General features: G+C 39.3%; 2 protein-coding genes across 2 annotated transcripts in view; both read right to left on the bottom strand.

Moving 5' to 3' along the window:
- Nucleotides 1-2,647: 2,647 nt before the first annotated feature.
- Nucleotides 2,648-4,111, bottom strand: LOC121377914 (skin secretory protein xP2-like). The gene is made up of 3 exons (XM_041506011.1): nucleotides 3,749-4,111; nucleotides 3,287-3,532; nucleotides 2,648-3,205 (listed from the first exon to the last, which is right to left on the bottom strand). Exons 1-3 carry the CDS (start codon nucleotides 4,109-4,111, stop codon nucleotides 2,648-2,650), a joined length of 1,167 nt encoding a protein of 388 aa, XP_041361945.1.
- A 6,419-nt stretch (nucleotides 4,112-10,530) lies between these two features.
- LOC121377591 overlaps nucleotides 10,531-24,074 on the bottom strand; it is a 16,644-nt gene continuing 3,100 nt past the window's right edge. Inside the window, exons 3-6 of the mRNA XM_041505651.1 lie at nucleotides 21,831-22,033; nucleotides 19,472-19,627; nucleotides 11,401-11,600; nucleotides 10,531-10,807 (exon numbers count right to left, since the gene is read on the bottom strand). Of these exons, the coding sequence (XP_041361585.1) occupies nucleotides 10,600-10,807; nucleotides 11,401-11,600; nucleotides 19,472-19,627; nucleotides 21,831-22,033 (767 nt within the window). The 3' untranslated portion in view covers nucleotides 10,531-10,599. The remainder of the gene's footprint in view (nucleotides 10,808-11,400; nucleotides 11,601-19,471; nucleotides 19,628-21,830; nucleotides 22,034-24,074) is intronic.

Here is a 24,074-nt window from a genome sequence, read left to right on the forward strand (position 1 = left end):
ATCCGTTCATAGCGAACACACACGACTTTTTAAAGTGCATTTGAGCTTGTATTTCACATTTGTACATGATGTTATAATAGGGTAACCAGAGAATGTAAGTTTGAATCATACATTAAATAACATTAAAACGTCATACTTTAGTTTGAATTATTTTTTTATCCATAAATAATAACGCTCAATAAGACAGCTTGCCCATATAAAATTCATGGAAAAAACTCCCGTTGCTACGTCTGGACCAATGGGATGGTTATGTTGTAATGGATGTAACAGAAATTTAATCATTACGTTATGACATCGCTTCACAACATTACGTCATTTGTTGTGCGCATGAAATCATTATGACACACGTGGGTCATACTGGTTATATTTCCATGAATATCTTGTGGATAATACATTGTATTATTTGACTTGGACATAATTCTTACCAATTATTGGCCGTCACTGAGAGTAATATCAAGTTTATTGACCGAGGTCAATATCAATTTCTTCGGTCCATAATTAGGGAATAACTAGTTACTGTCTTAAGATATCGGCTTTATCCTGCGAAGGTTAGAATGGCGAATGCAGCGAGGCTCTGCCGACCTGATTAGGATAAAACCGATATCTTAAGACAGTAACCAGTTATTTCCTTTATCCTGCAATCCTACAGGAATATTCGGAAAATCATTATTCATTCTAGTTTTGTGTACGCAAATGGAGTATTGTCAACCTAGCAAGGCTTTTGCCGTATGACGTCATACAAGATACATGACGTCATTATTGTAACACGCTAGCTACATTCTGTCACATTAAAAAAGCGTTTCTAAACTCTAATTCATAATTAAATATACAAGTTTTCTATTATTATCGCAAAACTATTTACTGTACTTCAACAAATGATTTAGAGTGTGTTTCAGGGCCGTAGCTAAGATTTTTTTGTTGGGGGGGGGGGTGGGGGGGGGGGGTGGGGGGCAAATGAGTAGTTAATAGTCTAAAACTCCTTAAACAGTTTCTATAATGCTTTCTGCTAGCTACGGCCCTGTGTTTACTGAAAATTACTCTGAAATACTCGAGTCGAGTCGGGCTTATGTCACGTGAGCTATATATTTGGTCAGTGACCAAAAATATAGATTTATCTAGTCATCATATCTTTCCAATGTATACAGTGATTGCTGGATAAATATAGAATACTAAACGAGCTTGCCTACCATACCATTTTTATACCACTGTTCACGAGTTTTATAAAAATGGTATGACAGGCATGCTAGTTTAGTATTTTATTTATTACAAACCAACTGCAAAGAAGCCGCAATGTAGAAGTAAGCAGATGTCGAGACCTACTACACGTTATTTTTCTACGAATTGGGTAAGCAAGTGATCTACGTCATACGTAACCTTAAATGACGTCATAATGAGCAACGAGACGTCAACAATGTACAGTTTAGATGTTGGCGTGAAGCTTGCATTAATTGTCAGTTAATGACGTGTTGAAATTCACAATAATAACTGAACTGTTGATCGGACCTGCAAAGATTAAGCTGAGTGAATGGGACAGACTGAATCTGACGCTGACATTTTGTACATATGGCCGTAAAAAAAGAGTAGTAGGTCGACGACAGACACTTGCCACGACGTCGTTTTACACAATAGGCTTAAATATAACAGCCTATGTTACTGCAATTTCAATTCATGGCCATATTAATTTTCGTAATGGTACACTTTTAAATTACTCTATTTGGTATAAACACAATTAAATAGGTTAACTGCAATTTTGCACTTAATTTTGTTTAGCGTTCTGAAAAAGGACGTGTCATGCACACAGTAATTTTATTGCAGGGAGATGAAAAGTGACGTCATTCGAATACCGACGTCACGATTGATGTCCAATTCACGTTCCACCATAAGACGTAGCCTTCGTTTTCCAGATCGCGCGACGGCTCTTCTTGTTTCTAATCACACGAATTGAAACACAGATGTGGCTGCAAGTCGCTTCCGTCTTTAAAAAACAGACCACACGTATCGCAAGACTGAATCCTCTTTACTTTTTTTCAGATATGGTTCTACCTCATCATCTTCTTCGTCGTCACTTTCGTAGGCGGGTATGCCTGGTAGTTTTCTCTTGAATGCGTTCCTTTGCATAATTTACTTGTAGAGCTCTTTCTCGGAAGGTGGTTGCACGTCTTCTGAGACATTCGCCGTTACGCTCGTGCTTTTATACCATTCGGACGGCCCCGTCTCTAAACCATTAGGCCGAAGACGCCAATGTTCGGGCGTGGTCGGTTTCAAGTCCACCAAGAGATGTCCGTAGGGCCTGTTGGTAGCTTCCTCAAACTGTTGCATGAAATGACGTGTATTTCCAGGATACATCTGCTGTGCCAAGGTCAGGACTTGCTGCTTGTCGATGGGGTTGTTGAACAGCGCTAGATAATGGCAGTTTCTTCTCTGTGTCTGGTCTTTGCTGTGATGCAGGTTCTGGTTGATGGCGATGACAGTTAAGTTTCTGTGGTGACTGCCTTCCATGAACAAGTCGGTGATCCTTGGGTCTTTATTGGACATACACATCAAGTCGTCCAACACGATGAGATTTTTGACTCTGGGATCCAAATAACGATCCTTTTCCAAATTCTCAGGAATGCCTCGAACAAATGACACTCGAACAGTTCCCCAATTATGTCGTAGAGGGATTGCCATCGTTTGGAGAGCCAGATGATGCGTTGAGGCGTTGGGAAGAGTTTACCATCCAATGGGTCTCGACACGATCAGCCTGAGCCTGAGCCTGAGCCTGAGCCTGAGTCGGAGCCGGAGCCGGAGCCGGAGCTGGAGCCAGAGGAGCAAAAGCCGCAGCCGTAGCCGGAGCCGGAGCCAGAGGAACCAGAGCCTGAGTTGGAGCTGGGGCCAGAACTGGAGCCAGAGCCAGAGCCAGAGGAGCCTGAGCGTGAGCCTGAGTCTGAGCCTGAGCCTGAGCCAGAGCAAGAGGAGCCCGAGCCTGAGCCTGAGTCAGAGCCTCAGCCTCAGCCTCAGCCTCAGCAATAGCCTCAGCCTCAGCCAGAGCCAGAGCCAGAGCCTGAGCCTGAGCCAGAGCCTGAGCCAGAGCCAGAGCCAGAGCCAGAGCCTGAGCCTGAGCCTGAGCCTGAGTCTGAGCCAGAGGAGCCTGAGCCAGAGGAGCCTGAGCCAGAGGAGCCTGAGCCAGAGCCTGAGCCTGAGCCTGAGCCAGAGCCAGAGGAGCCTGAGCCAGAGCCAGAGCCAGAGCCAGAGGAGCCTGAGCCAGAGCCAGAGCCAGAGCCAGAGCCAGAGCCAGAGCCAGAGCCAGAGCCAGAGCCAGAGCCAGAGCCTGAGCCTGAGCCTGAGCCTGAGCCTGAGCCTGAGCCAGAGCCTGAGCCTGAGCCTGAGCCAGAGCCAGAGCCTGAGCCTGAGCCTGAGCCTGAGCCAGAGCCAGAGCCTGAGCCAGAGCCAGAGCCAGAGCCAGAGCCTGAGCCTGAGCCAGAGCCTGAGCCAGAGCCAGAGCCAGAGCCAGAGCCTGAGCCAGAGCCTGAGCCTGAGCCAGAGCCTGAGCCTGAGCCAGAGCCAGAGCCAGAGCCAGAGCCAGAGCCAGAGCCAGAGCCAGAGCCAGAGCCAGAGCCAGAGCCAGAGCCAGAGCCAGAGCCTGAGCCTGAGCCTGAGCCTGAGCCAGAGCCAGAGCCAGAGCCAGAGCCAGAGCCAGAGCCAGAGCCAGAGGAGCCTGAGCCAGAGCCAGAGCCAGAGCCAGAGCCAGAGCCAGAGGAGCCAGAGCCAGAGCCAGAGCCAGAGCCAGAGCCTGAGCCTGAGCCTGAGCCAGAGCCTGAGCCTGAGCCTGAACCGGAGCCGGTGCCGGAGCCGGAGCCGGAACCGGAACCGGAACCGGAGCCGGAGCCGGAGGAGCAAGAGCCGGAGCCGGAGCCGAAGCTGAAGCCGGAGCCGGAGGAACAAGAGCCGGAGCTGGTGCTGGAGCTGGAGCTGGGGCCAGAGCTGGAGCCAAAGCTAGCGTTCGTTGTGGTAAAATACGTACATTTTCCCAGTGCCATATCATATTCCATGGTTTGGAATACGTCTTTGCACATATGGGATATGACCTTCTATTCATAATATTCAGAGTTTCGGGAACATACTGATTCATGATGCTGACTGTTGAAGTGTTCGACGTGAAATGACGTTGTCTGGCCCCTTTGATTCTGCCGTTTTGGCACTTTCCAACCCGTACCAGTTTGTTGTTGTTGTTTCCGTTTCAGATCGGCCCTGGCTTGCTCTACCACTTGTTGTGTGCGGGAGACCATGACGACTTTGGGTGTCGGGTGCTTGTTCTGTTCCTCTTTTTCTTTTTTCCGCGTGAGATCGTAGAGTTCTAGACATCGATCCACGCTGTACATGATCTGACTTTTCCCACCACGTTGAACTGGAAAATGAGGTTGCAGTTTGCCTTGCGCCTGCAGCTTGTAGAAATGGGTCCACTTGTCCACGTCGGGTACATATAACTTGTATTGGTCTGACGTGTTGCTCCTCTGAAGGTTCTACCTCAAATGAACTATAAAAAACCTATTTTATTTATATACCTTCTTCCTGTGACTTTCTCGTACTATTTTAACATTTTAATTTGTGTCTGTCTGTCACACAGAAGTATCAAACGTAAATAAACTTGCCCTCTCATCTGATTTATAAACTTCCCACCCAGGACCCCACTGAGCCAGCCCAGGGACACACTTAGGGACACATATTTACACTAGAGGGCCACATTTTAGACTGGAGGGACACATGCAGGGACACACTTATACACTACCCTACTTTAGCTATGGCCATTGGACAAAACATATATCAAGTAAAGTAAATCCATCGAGATACCGTTCCCACCGAGACATCATTCTCAACTGAGCTATAGGTCATAAAGTCATGATATTTATAAATAACAGATTCAAAAGATACAACACAAAATGTATTACTAAACAACAAAAATGTAGTACATAAATTATATGACAAAACATACAGTTATTACAAAAACATACAGGTGTCTCACACGTGTTTGAAACCTCTAATGTCTGAACACATTGTCCACATGAGGGCATCTTGGAGAAAGTCTGTAATGTTCCATCACTGGATCGTCCATCTTCTTCCATCGTTAGGCGCGTAGACCACAGCAGAAGCACATGAAGCCATCGTGGTTTCCAATGTAGTAAAAACCGGCCGTGGCGAGTTCCTTTGGTTTTTGACGTAATTGTATGGGCCATTGAGCATATGTCAGCATCCGGGCATAGAAATGTCTCATTTCGGGATAATGACAGAACAAGTAACGTCTCGAATACCAGTCATCGTCAAAGGCAGCATGTGTGGTGTACTCACGAGCTGCATCTGTCCATTCGTCTTCGTCGTCAGCATCGTAGGAAACAGCATAGTCAGGATCTTTTTCACGACCAGCATCCGTGTGATCTGTGGATTCATCCACGAGTTCACCATCTTCAATTCTATCCCCAATTTCGCGTGTAGCATCCGTTTGATCAACATAATGAACAATCTTCTTCTTCTCATCTTGTTTGGTAGTCACCCTTTTACTTTTGATTGTATGTCTTTCTGAACATTTGCAGACCAAGACGTCGTCCTCGTCGCTACTGCTGCTGCTACTAACACTGCTCGAATATCCCGATGCCATTTTCTTCATTCCCGATAGAGTACAACAAGACACAAAAATGTGAATATCATATGAAGTAAAGCGTACGTAGATCTAGTCGTTTTCGGCAAGTGAATGAAAAGATACAATTTTTAGATATTGTTGTATTTTTATATTTTAGGTTTGTCGGAGAGTTCGCCTATAAATAAACCTGGACACCATCGAACATTTGTTGGTTTATTCACCACCAGGAGTTACAATAGGAAAGCTTTTTTTTTTTCAAATTTGACCCCATTTGAGAGAGAGAGAGAGAGAGAGAGAGAGAGAGAGAGAGAGAGAGAGAGAGAGAGAGAGAGAGAGAGAGAGAGAGAGAGAGAGAGAGAGAGAGAGAGAGAGAGAGAGAGAGAGAGATATTAAACAGAGAGAGCGAGATAAAAAGCTCGAGAGAGAGAGAGAGAGAGAGAGAGAGAGAGAGAGAGAGAGAGAGAGAGAGAGAGAGAGAGAGAGAGAAAGAGAGAGAGAGAGATATTAAACAGAGAGAGCGAGATAAAAAGAGAGAGAGAGAGAGAGAGAGAGAGAGAGAGAGAGAGAGAGAGAGAAAGAGAGAGAGAGAGATATTAAACAGAGAGAGCGAGATAAAAAGCTCGAGAGAGAGAGAGAGAGAGAGAGAGAGAGAGAGAGAGAGAGAGAGAGAGAGAGAGAGAGAGCGAAATCTCGACAGAGAGAGAGAGAGAGAGAGAGAGAGAGAGAGGAGAGAGAGAGAGAGAGAGAGAGAGAGAGAGAAAGAGAGAGAGAGAGATATTAAACAGAGAGAGCGAGAGAGAGAGAGAGAGAGAGAGAGAGAGAGAGAGAGAGCGAAATCTCGACAGAGAGAGAGAGAGAGAGAGAGAGAGAGAGAGAGAGAGAGAGAGAGAGAGAGCACGACAACACAAGCAACAAGATTTTCCCTAAAAAGGTCTGAATATTTAGATGTAGTCGCGCTTATAACAAGAGCTGGATAATTTATAATACTTCTTTCTTGGTTTAAATTAATTATCAATGTAGCAATACAATTTATGTGGCTAATCCGTGTTTTTCTGTACACTGTTAATAAATTCAGAAAAAACCCAAATCATATTGTAATATTACATTGTTAGTAGTTTTCTCGGGAGAGTACAAAATACCATTATTTTCAGTACAGATAATAAAAAGTGGGTATAGACCAAGCTCACCTCTACAATACCAAATATGGGCACGATTACTTAACTGCATGTAACAAAAAGGCGCTAAGTCCAGTGAAAAGGATTTCCCCCATTTAAAAGTTCCGGTCTACATCGCACATGTGTGAGATACAAACTAAGAGTTATCACATGGTTTGAAAATGGCTTTACCTTTGCGATAAGATTGAATAGGTACCATATGTAATAAATACATGTATGATACCCAGTGGCGGATCCAGACAATCCATTTAGATGGGTGGGGCAATGAACCGGAATGCCAATGGAACTTTGGGGGAGGTATGGAGGGATCGTAAAAAAATTAAAATTAATATATAATAAAATTATAACTGTCGCAAAATTTAGGGGGGGGGGGGGGAGGCAGGCCTCTGCCCCCACCTCCCGCCTAGATCCGCCTCTAATACCATAACAACTGTGTATATTTTGTTGCTTTGACTATATGACTGATACCTAGTTGTTACTGAACAGCTTTGTTATTTAGGGGCCGTCCATAATTTTCAACATTTTCACGAGCGTACAAATCGTACACTTTTGACCACCCCCCTCCCCCCCCCCCCCTAAAAGTGTACATCCCCAAATGAAAAATGTTGATCGATATTTTTCATTTTCAAAAAAAAGATAGTGAGAGAGGAAGTGTCTAATCACAGATGCTACTCTTACTGAATGGACATACGATATTTTGTATATCATATACTCTTTTCTAAAAACAGGAATGCATGCACCATGAATACCAACTTTGATGTAACATTGGTCTAAAATTAATTACAGATCTACAAAGGGCAATGATTCATATGACCCATTACTTCTGAGCTATATGCCAACCCCAATGCAGGTAAAGCTGGCAAAATCACCAGCATAAGACATACCATAGTGAACATTAAAGGCATATTGTCACAGACCACTGACCTATGAAATGGCCTAACAAAGTATTACCTGAAACAATATACATTTGATTTGTTCCTAAATGTGCTTTATTCAACCATCTACATAACCACTATACTCCACTTATTAAAGATATTTTGTAAAACTAAATGAATTATGGCAATGGTCCATAATTAAACAAATAAAATTGCCGAGAGTGTTGACATGGATTTCACTCCATCATGGTTCAGTTAGGATGATGTGATAACCAGATTTGGTTTTCAAAAATTAATGTAATTGTCATTTATTATCCACTTTTAGTGAAATAAGGTCCTTACACCCGCGACAGTATGCTTTTAAGGCAGTTGAAACGGTATACTCATAAATCACGGTGATATCAGGTGTTCAGGAACGGAAACCTTTTTCTACCCCACAAGTAGCAGTTGTCATGAGCAGAGTCAGTCAAGTCTGTTGTTTTCGTATAAACAATAAATCAAGATAAAGATTAAAAAAACATATACAAGGTCGTAATAAAGTATAGCATCAGACATAAATAAAATGTTTGTCAATCATACTTCATATTGAAAAATAACCTGAATATGTCCACCCTGAAACCTCAGGAAGCCGGTAATGTCAAACATTTGGTAATTCTGACTCGTAGTCATCGGAGGAAACCCGCTATATTTGTCCTAATGCAGCAAGGAATCTTTTATATGCACTTTCCCACAGACAGGAAAACACATGCAACGGCCGTTGACCAGTTGCGGTGCACTGGTTCGAACGAGGAAAAGACTGTCCGTTGAATGGAGTGCACTGAGGTGGTTCGATCCTGCAACACAAGCACCTCAGGCGAGCACTCAACCGACTGAGCAAAATCCTCCCCCCCCCCCCCCCTTGTAAATAACAAAGGCAGAGGCACAAGGAATGTTGCTTAACGTAAAGGGAAAACTGATGATTGAACATCTGAATTTGTCCCTTTTGATATACACATTGGGAGTGTCTGGCTGAGCCAAGCAGGAGCCATACTGTCTGTTATGGGTCAGTTCAGACTGTGACGCACTTATTCCTTTCCTCGATGCGTGGTTGGTCTGGGATCGATCCCCGTCGGTGGGCTCATAGGGCCATTTCTTGTTACAGCCAGTGCACCACGACTGCTATATCAAAGGCCGTGGTATGTACTACCCTGTCTGTGGGATGGTGCATATAAAAAAATCCCTTTTTGCTAATCGAAAAGAGTAGCCCATGAAGTGGTGACAGCGGGTTTCCTCTCTCAATATATGTGTGGTCTTTAACCAAATGTCTGACGCCATATACCTATAAATAATGAGTGCGTCGTTAAATAAAAAAAATTAAAATTCTTTATTTCTTTAAGTTGGTTTTATCTGATAACCCTAGGTTTGAGCATAACCAGTTTGCACTTGGGACCCAGGGGTCGGTGAGTGTCAAGACAGACTACCAGAATTACCACAAACAAGTCTTCAATATCAACAAGTTACACATGTTTACAAACTACATGCTCTCCACTGTCAACTTCAGTCAAATAATTGCCTATTCATAGCTGTCTGCCATGAATTAATCAATGTCAACAGCAGACTACTTCGACAACCAATTGGGAAAATACCACTTCTTATGACATTTTAATAGGAAAATTTGTTCTACATGTCGCACTGACATTGTTTAACCAAGATGGCCAAGTAACTTAATATTCACGTAATGTTTCAATGACGGAAATGCTGAACTCTCTAAATGAAATAGTTACCATCTCGAGAAACATAATAGCAAATATTCAAGCTGTACAGTTTTGTTTCTTTCAATGCTATACGTTGATGTTTTAAAGCACTTCGTTCAACTTTCTTATGCCAAGCACAATATGAGTGTGCATTCGAGATAAACAGAAAGTTGCGTGTGACATACGGTAATAAATACAGAAATGGTGAAAAAAAACTTAGTGCGGTATGTGGACCTACCAAAGTATACGCTTGTTTACCTTCATGGTAAACTATACAAAATTACAGCTCAATATCTTGAGGCATTATGAAACAAAGTCTGGAAAACATTTTTTTTCTGTGAAAAATGTGTAAATCGCCGTGAACGTTAAACGTGATCTGTAAGAGTACATGATAAATTTCAGCTCATTATTTTGAGGCATTGCAAAAACAATTGCGCAAAACCAATTTACGTATCTTCTAAGTTCAAGGGCAAACTTGATCTATAACAATACATGATAAAGTTATACACACAATTTCTGAGAGAGGGACAAAACGTGGGGTTTTTTGTTTAACGACACTACTAGAGCACATTGGTTATTAATCATCGGCTATTGGATGTCAACATTGGAGAGGAAACCCGCTACATTTTTCCATTAGTAGCAAGGGATTTTTTATATCCACCATCCCACAGACAGGATAGCACACACCACGGCCTTTGATATACCAGTCGTGGTGAGACAGACAGACAAAGAAATAGGTGTACGGACCCCGATTTTTATACGGGGGCAGGCAGGTGTTTACCCGAATTAAACGAACATGCCAGAATCTGGATAACAATAACTATTCATATTAGCATTACTACCCAACAATGATGGAAATAAATGGTAAAATGGTCTCAGGTTAGCATAGTTTACCTGAATATCTCTATAATTTTTGCCTCAATTTTAGGTTTTGCTCCAGCACTAAGGGGTAATTGCCTCCACTCTATCCCCCACCCCCTTATATAAATAGACAGTCTGACAGACAGACAGGCAGACAGACAGACAGAAGGACGGAGATGAAACCTATAGTCCCCTCCGGTTAGACAAATAACTCAATGCCCACAACTTTGCTTATTTCTGAGGACAATAAAACAGACAAATAAACTGACACAAATTGTCTAATGTTTCTATTAAAATTCGTCAAGTATTTTCGCACTAAATACAAATCGACCAAAGCCACGTCAGCCGACTAGCGGTTCGTGCATCAGCGTTCGACATCCGTGGTAGCAGGATGGGCTCTTGTCATTAAAGGAGCAGAATTTGGCGTCACAAGTCACGTGACTCTGGTCGCCAGGATGCGTGGGTGACTGTGTCGACGTCACAGAGAAGGAGAAGCGGCTCTCTACGTCACTGAGTAGCGAGATGTGAGTCGACTGGTTCACCTCACACCTGAAGCAAAGGGAAGGAATGTTAAACCACACCCCAGCACATTATTTAATGAAAGCCAATCGACACTACGTCACTGAGTAGCGATATGTGAGTCGACCGGTTCACTTCATACCTGAAACAGATTTTTTTTTTTTTTTTTTTTTTTTTTTTTTTTTTTACACATGGCCGAGATAAACAGAGACGGAGAGAGACAGGGGAAGAAAGATACAGTGAGGGAGAGAGACGGAGGGAGAGAGAGGTAGAGAGTGAGGCAGAGAGACAGATACACCAAGTCAAGACGGATAGAGAGAGAGAGAGAGAGAGAGAGAGAGAGAGAGAGAGAGAGAGAGAGAGAGAGAGAGAGAGAGTAAAAACTCGTCCCCATAGCCATTACTTGTCAGAGGTATGTGTATTTTATTTTTTTAAAAAGCAACAACAACAAAACCAACAAAACAACAACGCACGAAAAATTGTGTTATTAAAAACACCAAGATGACTAGAAACCCAACGGATTAACGGAAATGGATAATTTAAATAATAAAATCTTAGTAAAGTCTTATTTCAATTATCAAACTTTTAAAGTTTGAAAGTCACTTTAAAAGCAATGTAAGTACCCGTTCTTAATTAAAACACGACTGTCAGACCCGTCTCCAACCACGTAGCAATTCTTCAAGATCATCTTCAGTGCAGTTTGGTCTTTCGGGCTCACTCTGACGTAGACAAGACCAGGCATCGACACCGGAAGTGAACCTACCGGAAGTGGATGCATGTGCCCTTGATCGCTGTACAGAGACACTAATACCGGCGTGTATTCCTAAACAAATATAACAAAACAGAGAAAAAATTAAAACGAAACTGTGTGTATCGTAACGATTTCAAAGGGTATTAAACATTGCTTGTAAGAATATGCTAACACATTATGGACTAAGATTTATTTTATTTATAATATTTATTTTATCTAAGATTTAACTGAATGTTAAAGAACCATGTATGCTTTTATACATCTCATGACTAATAATTATGAATGTAGGCCTAAGAGATAAAATAAAACTGCCAATTGTGTTGAGATATCTTAAAATGATAGTTCCATTTCCAACTATTTTTAATAGGGTTATTTTAAAGCCAAAATATACTGATTTACCCTCAACTTATACAGGCGAAGAACCTGAAATTGTAATGTTTAGTTATGGACAATACCAAACAAAACCTGGGTTTTAGATATACAATCATAATGTGCATACACAGTATATAAACCTATATACTGTCAAAAAGTTCTTAATGTGCATTGTTTAGCTTAAAATGTTCATGAAATAGTCAGAAAATAAATGTTAACTTTGTTAACTCCAAGTAAAGAGTAACCTTGTTAAAACCAACGGTAATCGTAAGTTTGGACAAAATCATTCAACTTTGAATATAACTATAAAAGTTTTGAAACAAAACAAATAACATTTCCCATATTTGAAAAAAACAGTTTTAAAATGTTTGTGATGCTTATTAATGGTTTCCATTTCATCAGCTGCAAATCTACTGTTCATGGCCGGATGTGACATCTGGTAGGGTTCATAACAACTGAACATATTTATTTTTAAAATATTAACATTTCAGATGTGAGTATCAATATTGCTACTTGCATCATGTTTCAGTGTAACTTAATTTGTTTACTACACATTATTTGTTTGTAAAAGTAATATTTTACTCTTCTTTTTTTCCATCATAAACCTTTAAAAAAAGAAGTAATAAAATGGGAATTTGCAAAAATATATCATAATTATATGAAATCTATATCTTACTGGTATTACTGTTGACATTTAATCACTTAGTTGTGGGCAAGTTACATTTTACCACAAAGTTTCTATATTGCTTGTTTGGTTACGGACACTACAGAGAATCCTTACTGAATGTAAAGCACCCCAAGTAGTATGTTATTGGTAGAATTCTATCTTCATTGTTATGTCTCATTGAGAACTTTATTGGTCATGCAAGTGAAAGATTAGCTAAACACACAACACAATTCAGAAATATTTTCAGTATGAGGAATGTCCTGCTGGTTATAATTCTGTTATTTTTAGGTGTCAATGCTGGATGAAAATAGCAATTACAAATTCAGCTATTATATTTAGTTTTGTTCATATTTTAACATGTTGTAGCCGTACAAAATAAAACATAAGAAAATTTAAGTTCATATATATATATTTTTTTTTTTTATAAAGTATCTAAATTTATAATGATGCTTTTTGAAAGGTTACGGACACTACAGTTACAGACGCTACAAATCCACGTTCAGTGTGTATTATTTTCAAATCCTTCAACTACATCACATTATTATTACTTTGCAGAGTGTTTCCGTGTATCTGACTTGAGAAAGTGCATATACAATTTTGTAAACGTTCATTGGGTGTACATAATAGAACTTGTAATTACTTTGTTTATAGAGAATTGGGATTATAAGATAATAGCTATTATAAGAAAGCTGAGAATTTTTAAATATTGGATAAACCTTGGTAGTACCAGTAATTGCATTCTAAAAGCTATGTACGAGGAAATGTATGAGTATGGAGATGTTTGGCTAACGAATATTAAGCAGGAATTAGATCCGCTTGGGCTAAGTTATATGTGGAAATCGACCCATACCCATATAAGTTTTTATTACATAATTAAAGAAAGAATATTTGATCTATTTAAACAAAAATCCTACAGTTTAATAACAGCGTCGCCAAAAGGATCACTATATAAACACTTAATAAAGGAATATCAATTACAAACATATCTGACGAAGCCAATTGATTCACGTAATATAAAAGAAATAACGAAAATGAGAATTTGTGCACACAGGCTAAATATTGAAGCTGGTAGGTACAAAAATATCGAGAGAACACAAAGAGTATGTACATTATGTAATATTAATGAGATTGAGGATGAGTTTCATTTTATTCTTCAGTGTCCACGATACGAAACTTTAAGAAATAGATTTATTAAGAAATACTACTCCAAGAACCCCAGTGTTTTTAAACTAATACAGCTATTGTTAACTACAAACAATAAGGAGATAAATAACCTTGGCAAATACTTAATACAGGTGAACACAATGAGGGATATGCTATTACTACAAACAACTTAATATATCTATATTTGTGTAACCCATATTGCCGATTGTTTATATATAGATATAGATGGACTGTTTTATCGGTATATGTGTATGTATTTATGTAAGTCATTCTCCACCATTGTTCCGCACTATTGTACATACTATTGTATTTCATTGTTATAATGCTGATAAGTTGGAAAACTTAACGCAATAAAGAACTTGAACTTGAACTTGACTTGTAAACCTCAAATAGATCAAGTAAACAATTGCTAGATGATTACGGACACTACAAATTTTTTGGTGACAAACCTATAAGTTGTCTCAATTTTGTTAAATGTTTGTAACATTAAAAAATATTGCACTTTTTGTTACTAAATTATATATACTAATTATTTGTGAGAAAATTCTGTGCAACAGGATTTTATTTCACTTTATTTTTAAAGACGTAATGTTCATATAGCATGAGGTATAGACTGTATTTGAAAAAAGCATAACAAACTAGTACATTTACATAAATTGTAATATCGTTTGAACCTCATGACCAAGTTTTATAAAATAACTCACATTTTAAAGAGAATTGAATTGTCTAAAAACTATTGTCATTTTAACATAAAATATGTTCATTACACGTAAACAACAAAGGGATGATTTTAGTGAAAATTAAAATGAAATCTATAACGATAAAAAGTACCCTAATTTGACACACTAACTGACATTTTAAAGACTCACTGTGCAATGTTTATTGAAATGAGAGATCTGAAATATTCTACAATGTTAGGTGTCACCCATATGCACTAACACAAGCCACACAGTGATGTGTTGGACTACGATATTTCATTGTAGGATAGCATAACATACTGAATCATGATGTGGTCCCTTTATTGCAGAAAACCCCGAGTCTATATGAGCCTTTATTTCATTTCAAATTATTTTCGTGCTTATATCCAATTGACCCCTCCGTACGGCGTGATTGACAACCGCGCTGGACCAATCATGTTTCGCGGTTCAAAAACCGCGAGCCCAACTTTGCTTGGACGCCATTAGGTTAGACAACATAATGTTTTTCGATGTGTAACGTTTTTGTATAGTTAGCATTAAAATTAGTTAAAATAATTGTCTCCTCCAACTGAATTATAATCATAGTATACATATACTTCTGCTGACATGTGTTAACAGCGATGACAACTATGCAGAGCCTAGGGTTGACGTAAAATCAGTGTTTTCCTGCGAAACCGTCACATGGTATTGAAAGTGAAGGTTTGCCGAAATCCATCAAAATTCAACTGATATATAAATTCTACGAAGGTAAGAGTTTAAGAATCACTTTCCCTCCAATGTAATGGAATTTACTGACTCATTTAATCAGTATTCGATGTATATATTGTCGTTAAGAATCCGTCGTAGACGAATGGCCAAAATTAAAGTTTTGGCAAGACTTTCGATCGTTCCAGCATTCAGTTAATTCAGGCTTAAGTTAGGTTTAGGGTTAGTGATAGTATTAACAAGCATGCTGTAGGCGTGATTGTGTGTATGTGCTTGTGTGTGCGCGCGCTTTTGTGTGTGTGTGGAGGGGGGGGGGGGGTGAGGGAGTAGCCTATATGGTTGTGAGCTTTAGGGGGATAAGGAAGTATTGTCTGGAAAGTTATAAATTAGGCAAATTTTATGTAGGGACCCTGAAATGTTTTGAAGCAAAAAAAATAATAATAATAATAATAATTGTGATTTTTTGCAATCGGAAAAGATCTGCCGGTTACGGTTTCTCGGTTTGATTCGATTTAAGCCAGTGCATCACGACTAGTATATCAAAGGCTGTAGTATGTGCTATTCTGTCTGGTGGGTGGTGTATATATAAAGATACCTGGCTACTAATGTAGCAGGTTTGCACTCTAGACTATACATATCAAAAGTACTAAATGTTTGACATCCAATATCTGATGATTAATAATTCAATGTGCTCTAGTGGTGTTTTTAAACAAAACAAACTTTAACTTATCCATTAGTCCCCCTCCACCCCAACCCTCAATTAAAACAACCCAATTTTACCATAATATATATTAAAACAATTCCTCACCTAACAGCAGATCAATTACCAATCTTGGGTAATTTATAATAAATACATGTAAGACATTTTATTATTCCTTTATTGTTATTCTTAGAATGTTCAACTTAATGTTTTCTGCCAGAGGGTACTGAGGTTAAACTTATGTACCCTAAAATCTTGGAAATTAATAGATATATTTTTTAATATTTAGATAAATGATAATAAAAGAACTGCTGTTTACAAATGGTCATGTGCTTGAAATATAATGTCCTAACCCTAATTTCAAAACAGTTCAAACCCATAACCACCTAGATGAGGCACTTACATCTGTTTTGTTTTTATTACCTACCCTAAATATGATTTTCTTTTGGAGACAGTAGTTTTGTTTTTCATCATTATTTTATACCCCACATTTTAGCAAAGCATAGGCATTTTCTTCTTCCACATGTTATCTTATATGTAGCTTTGTGCAACTTTCTAATAGAAATCAAATAACATCATCAAAGTTAAATACATTGTTTACTACTTTTCTTAATTTACTGCTACTTTTTAATTTTATACTTTGTTTAGTCACACTGATTTTGTTTCCTGCTAAAAAATTTTTTTCCTAAAATTAAATTAAACTTTAAATTAATACAACGATATGTAATTAAGTTACATACTAATGTACTTCTTCAAATGGATGTGAAATACTTAACATGTTTGTTTTTATATATTTCAGCAACTGGACCAATGGATGTGGAGTCATTGATTAGATGTCGAAAATGAGATTCTGAAGACAAACTATTAAACAAATTACATTGCATCTTGATATTAAGAACAATGATAGAAATAATAGAAGTTTCCACTGATATGTGAAAGAAAAACTGGGGCAGGGGATGAAATTGCTGCTGAAAATGAAACACTTTCAATTTTTCATTTAATACAATATTTTATTGTTTTTTGTGTTTGACATATTGCTGCTAAGGAGTAATTCAGACTTCCAAGACTTGGGATTCAGTTTGACACCATCCATCAAATGGTAATCCTTAATTGCTCAGTTGACTGTACAAGTTTCGAGGATTTGGAGATGGATGTCACAGAAAGATACATTTTTTAATAAATATATTTACCTGTACCAGACTACATGGGGGATTAATATGTAAAGACCCTCTCTTTGAAAAAAAAGAAAATGTTTGGAAGTATTCTCATAATAAATATTAAACAAATTGTGCGAGCTGCAATCTGTGGTTTAGTTTCATGTTAAACTAGTGTAATATATAATTTTGCCTCTTTTTTTTCTTCTTTTTTTAAACATATATTTTTTAAGTCAATTTTTTATTTTATTTTTATTATTATTGTTCTGTAGGCATGGGTTGTCTTGTAATATTTAGTACTATTTTTTATCTGCCTATGCCTCTAGAACAGATAAATCTTTATGAGTACATTTTGTGTGACAGTAGGATAACTAATGAGGGGTGAGATTGGGTTGTGGGGACCAGAAGCTTCAAGTTTGATTCCCAACAGTTGTTGCCACAACACATGCGTTTATAATTTATTTAAACACTGTGTTGTACTGGCTTAATTGGCAAATATTTTACAGGCTTTCCAGCGATCCTACTTTTTCGTACTTTTTGGTCTTTGTCCTATTTTTACTACTTTTTCTTCAAAATACTTATTTTTTCTACGAATTGCTGTTAAAGTGTGCATATTCCTTGTGTTATTATAAAAGTCATCAGGTATGGGAATTTTTTTTTTTTTTTTTTTTTTTTTTTTTTTTTTTTAGCAGAAAGATATATCTCCCAATTTGTGGCACCATATAATCTCAACATATTAAAATTACACCCTCAAAGCCAACATATTTTCCAAAGATTAACATGATTATAATGTACAATGTGTATGTATCACTTCAGAATCTAGAATACATTATGGAAAACTTAAATTAATCATGTTAACTAGGTTTTACTGTACATCAGCATTCCTATGGAAGTAAATATGTATATTGATTAATATAGTGTACAGTAATTTGAAATAACTGTATAACGTGACCGTTACATAAGATTCACATTATTTTTGATAGAACACAAAATGCATGTACAAACTGAGCACCACATAAAAAGGTGTTTTCTCTTTATGAGCATGAATAATGTCGCTACGTACTGTTTCAGTTCTACGTTTTCTACTTTTGTCCAACATTTTCTATATTTTCATTCCTAATTGTGTCCAACTTTTTCAAAAGGGTGTGCTGGACAGCCTGATTTTATAGAGGGGATGGGACACCCAAACGTACACAGCCCTAATAGGTCTTGTCAGAACGAAGACGAGCCAATATGTTAGTATGCATAACTGTAGGCCCAAAGATATTATCCCCACCAACGTTTTTTTTTTTTTTTTTTTAAATTTCGTGTATGGCTTTGGTTTCATAAATAGGGCAAGTGCCGTATATCGGTTGATTCAAGCAGTGCAGCTATGTAAGAATACACCCCCATAAACATCGCAATCCCACAATCGAAACCACTGTCTGCATAATTTTCATTATTTTGGCACAGGCGACTGTATCCTGCTATAGTTTTGTAACCTTTCGTGCATAAAATTATGGTACACTGATATTATTCCCACACGCCTTGTCTTTTAATGTTACTGCTCACGTCCCTCCCTTTCGTTTTTTTTAAACAAAACATTTAACGCAACCCGACCAAAAATAAAGACGGTTTTAAACGGGTCGAGGCCGGGTCGTCGCCGCGCATTCTATTCTCTTGTTCCTTGGCATATCGGGATTCCATTAATATAAAAGTCCAACAACAACAAAAATTAAGATGAAAAAGAAGAAGAAAAAAGAAACAGTTCTGACAAGAAAAACGAGCATAGGATGTCTTAAATATTCTTTTGGTTGCATTCGACGTTCACTTCCGGGTTCTTGTGCTTCGAAGTTCGATAAAATTTACTGAAGTAAAAATGGTTTCGTCGATTTAAATCACGTTGTCATCGTAAATGTACCCTGTAGTGAAATACTTGAATGTCTCCTCTTGTCGGCTTTTTATTTAAACAACGATATTTGTAAATAAATTAAGGCAAAAACGTAATCGGCAGATCGGTTGATTTTGCTATCGACCTATGCGAATTGGCAGCCATTATTGAAAGTTTGTCTAACCTTGCATCACGTGTCACGGTGGGCGTGGTTAACTCGTCATACGGAGGGGTCAATTAAGGTTCAAGCGCTGTCCTGGGCACACAATTCAGCTATCTGGGCTGTCTGTCCAGGACAGTGAGTTAGTGGTTAGTGAGAGAGAAGAGGGTGTAGTGGTCTTATTACACCTACCCATTAAGTCGTTAAAACTCGCTCTGGCTGCTTATAAACCATAAAGTCTAGACTTTAATAACGTCCAAACTTTAACGTCACGGCAACGCCATCCAAATAGCATTACTTTAAAGTCTGGACTTTATTAAAGTCTAGACTTTAAGGTTTATAAGCACGGGCCCTGTGTGGGAGCTGTTACCGGGCTGCGAACCCTGTAACTGATGGCTTAACCACGACACCATCGAGGCTGGTATGAGCTTTTAAACAATCTTCAATACTGACCGAGGTACTGTTTGCTGTCATCGTAGTCGATGTTGGGCTGCTGTCTTGGCGCACGACACATTTCATGTGGTACTTGAATTTGGTGGCGTCCACAGTGTGGAGGGTTAAGTTATTGAAAGACAGGTGGTTCGTGTACACAACAGTTTCTCCTTCTACCTGTCGAAAATATAACAGTTATGATATTGATGATTATTAAGGGTATAATATAGTTGTGATATTCATGATGGTGATGATCATGATGATGATGATGGTGATGATGATGATAATGATGATGGTGATGACGATGATGGTGATGATGATGACGTTAACAATGGACATGATGACGATGACGATGTTAACAATGGACGTAGTGATGATGATGACGTTAACAATGCACATAATGATGATGATGACGATGATAATAATGGACGTAGTGATGATGATGACGTTAACAATGGACATGATGATGATGACCATGTTAATAATGGACGTAGTGATGATGATGACGTTAACAATGGACATGATGATGATGACCATGTTAATAATGGACGTAGTGATGATGATGACGTTAACAATGGACATGATGATGATGACCATGTTAATAATGGACGTAGTGATGATGATGACGTTAACAATGGACATGATGATGACCATGTTAATAATGGACGTAGTGATGATGATGACGTTAACAATGCACATAATGATGATGATGATGACGATGTTAATAATGGACGTATTGATGATGATGACATTAACAATGCACATGATGATGATGATGACGATGTTAATAATGGACGTAGTGATGATGATGACGTTAACAATGCACATAATGATGATGATGATGACGATGTTAATAATGGACGTAGTGATGATGATGACGTTAACAATGGACATGATGATGATGACGATGTTAATAATGGACGTAGTGATGATGATGACGTTAACAATGGACATAACGATGATGATGACGATGATAATAATGGACGTAGTGATGATGCTGACGTTAACAATGGACATGATGATGATGACCATGTTAATAATGGACGTAGTGATGATGATGACGTTAATAATGGACATAACGATGATGATGACGATGATAATAATGGACGTAGTGATGATGATGATTACGATGATGATGATCATGATGATGGTTATACAGATATGTTGGTGGTATAAATGACGTTAATGACGGACGTAGTGATGCGTGTGATGATGATGATGATGATGATGATGGTGGTGGTGGTGGTGCTGATGATGGTGGTGGTGGTGCTGATGATGGTGGTGGTGGTGCAGATGATGGTGGTGATTATGATGATGATGATGGTGGTGATTATGATGATGATGATGACGACGACGATGATGAAGATGGTGATGATGATGATGACGATGACGATGACGACGATGACGATGACGGTGACGACGATGACGATGACGGTGACGATGATGATGGTGGTGATGGTGATGTTGATGATGGTGATGTTGATGATGAAGATGATGGTGATGTTGTTGATGATGATGATGATGATGATAATGATGATTACTTCTACATACATTTTTGTATTGAGCATCCATGGAGTTAGTGCAGACCTGCCACATTGTCGGAATCCAAAACAACAGCAACAACAATACAACAGAACAAACTATAACTTTAATACGACTAGTGCTAGATTTCAGATTACCAGCTGTCACGGCGGAGTTGGTCAACTCGCCAATATCTCGACTTCTATGACTGTCTAGTTGGTCTGAGCGCTCTTACAACTCGATTCTCCTACCATCAATTAGGTGTTAATCTGAGCGCACCCGTCTTCAGTCGGGAGTTGTGGAAATTAAAACGCAACTGTTGAGTTGGCAAACTTCGTCGTGACAGTTGACAGTCTGACCCTAGCATAGATAATACTCTCGCGAGCTAATGGCAGCCGTGCCGATCGGGATGGAAGAAAGGAAGGAAATGTTTTATTTAACGACGCACTCAACACATTTTATTTATGGTTATATGGTGTCAGACATATTATGGTTAAGGATCACACAGCTATTGAGAGAGGAAACCCGCCGACGCCACTTCATGGGCTACTCTTTTCGATCAGCAGCAAGGGATCTTTTATATGTACCATCCCACAGACAGGATAGTGCATACCACGGCCTTTGTTACACCAGTTCTGGAGCACTGGCTGGAGCGAGAAATAGTCCAGTGGGGCCACCGACGGGGATCAGTCCTAAACCGACCGCGCAGCAAGCAAGCGCTTTACCACTAGTGGTGTCGTTAAACAAAACAAACTTTTTATTATTTAATTTGTTTAGCCTCAACGAGGGGCGGGGGGGGTGTGTCGCTTGTAAATGGGTTTTTTTTTTGGTTTTGTTTTTTGGTTTGTTGGCAACTCACCCTACTGAACGTATCGCAATCTTTGTATGAACTGTAAAACACGAGCTCGTCCTTGGGGTACAGCTTGCCACGGCAGTTGCCCATGCGCATGTTGTATGGTGCGGCGCCTGGGTAGAGCGCCTGCAGCATCACCAGGTTGACAGCAACCATCCAGGAATGACGGCTACATTCAACGTCCACAACGTCAGCCACTGTATACTCCACTGTGAAATAAAGTAAAACGTTTTAACAGTCAAAGAGAGTGGAGGCGGCACATGCGTGCGGTCAGATTGGTGCGTCTAATGCGTTTTTCGGCATACCTACCATGGCGCAGTGCCAACTACACAATTGCACGAGTCTCCCCTGGGTTGTCATGCCACGACCAGAAGCGGTCAGGCCCTTTATAAGGGCCCTATGGGCAACCTAGGGAGACACCCAGCATCATAGAGGTCTATAATTAACGAGCTACTCTCGATTCACTAATATCAAAACATATTAGCTCGGCCATTTACCTTTCGATCGACCGTTCAAAATTGCTCCAAATTTCCTCAATCAAAATTGCGCACCCCTTTCTCTTTGGCATTAACGGCTCCATTCAAAATTCCATAGCACCACCACCACCCCCATCCACCTGCTACCGATTCGATCGGGCTGCTGGTGCTCCCTTGCACCTGCCAGTGCAGGCGGTCCCTCCTCTCCCCTCCCCCCCCCCAACTTTCCTGTCATGGACGGAGGAGCCGGCCAAGGCCGGCTCTTGTGCCCACGACAGGCTTGCGCTACAACAGCTTGTTCTGAATTTGCACGTAAAACCCTATGACCTGACCTGACTTGACCTACCATGGCTAGCTCTGGATCAGCAGAAACGTCTGCCTTTTTATCTATTAAAGGAACATTCCTGAGTTTCCTGTATTTTTAAAGATGTTATCGACTAACAGATACTTTTTAACGACTGTAATTACTGTAATCAAATATATTTTTCTGCATACAGTATTAGTTGATGTATTAGTGGATGTATATTAAACGTGTTTCTGATCGTTCTAGTAGTTGTACTAGGTTAACTTTAATTTTATTTTATTTTATTTTATTATTATTTTCTTTTTGTACGTACGAAATTATTTGAAGACAAAATCCAGTTTGGGCTTCTTACAAATATTAAGACGATCAGAAACACATTGAATATACAGACACTGATATTCTAAACAAGAAAATATATTTAATGCGTATGTTTTGAGGGTAAAAGATTTACAATGCAGGAAACTCAGGACAGTCCCTTTAAACCTTAAAAATTACAAATACCTAGTTATTTTAAAACAAAATATCAATTCGCCAATTGTTTTTGAAATTCGCAAATGGTAAGTTCCAGAGCTAGGCGTGTATACTGTGTACGATCATTTCGTTGAGGCTGGCATCGCACGCATCCAGTCTAGACGCGTTCATTGAAACTAATGTATTTCTATTGTTTTATTTTTGAGTCGAACCGCACACACGCGTCGCATCCAGTCAATACGAGCCTTTAAAGTGGCAGTCTATTTTTAAACACTCCGATGTATTTTTCACTATTAGAGTTTTTGTTTTTTTATAAGTTAAATTACGTTTAATTTACGTCCATTTTATTGTTTAATTGTTTGCATCCGAAGAGTTTCTGGGGCGGGATGCAGGCCAGTGGTAAAGCTTTCGCTTGATGCGCGGTCGGTCTGGGATCGATCCCCCTGTCGGTGAGCCCATTGGGCTACTTCTCGTTCCAGCCAGTACACTACGACTGGTATACCAAAGGCCGTGGTATGTGCTATTCTGTCTTTGGGATGGTACATATAAAAGATCCCTTGCTACTAATGGAAACATGTAGCGGGTTTCCTCTCTAAGCCTAACAGCATAACCCGTCACGAGTACTGCCACCACAGCTGTTAACTCTGTCTCTCTCTTTATTTGAAACGACGAAACAATAATAAATGTGCAAGAGTCTCACCATCCAAAAGTATGCACAAATACATAATATGGAACAGCATCCACCATTATCTTGGTCAATGATACATCGTAATTAGTAGATATAACCTCCAAATGTCTACCAAAAAAACGTTTTAAAATGCCCTCGGGGGACCCTGGACTTCATAACCCTGATGGAACAACTTCTGTGCCAGGATGATCATGCCCTAAGGTATTTTAAGCGTAGAGGTTGTGATATGTAGGCACAAAATGCTGGAGCAGAAGGTATACTGCTCGCAATAAAGGGGAAATTTACTGTTAGAAAGTTGAAGTAATCCCTTT

Source organism: Gigantopelta aegis, chromosome 7 (genome assembly GCF_016097555.1).
Source record: "Gigantopelta aegis isolate Gae_Host chromosome 7, Gae_host_genome, whole genome shotgun sequence".
NCBI classification, from domain to species: Eukaryota; Metazoa; Mollusca; class Gastropoda; order Neomphalida; family Peltospiridae; genus Gigantopelta; species Gigantopelta aegis.

Bases quoted from the DNA above. Each gene is read 5' to 3' on its own strand.
- LOC121377914 (XM_041506011.1), bottom strand. From the start codon at position 4,111: ATGAATCAGTATGTTCCCGAAACTCTGAATATTATGAATAGAAGGTCA. The intron at 3,533-3,748 runs GCTCTGGCTCCT...GCTCTGGCTCAG, and splicing joins TGGCTCTGGCTCTGGCTCTG to GCTCAGGCTCTGGCTCAGGC. The intron at 3,206-3,286 runs GCTCTGGCTCTG...GCTCTGGCTCAG, and splicing joins TGGCTCTGGCTCTGGCTCTG to GCTCCTCTGGCTCTGGCTCA.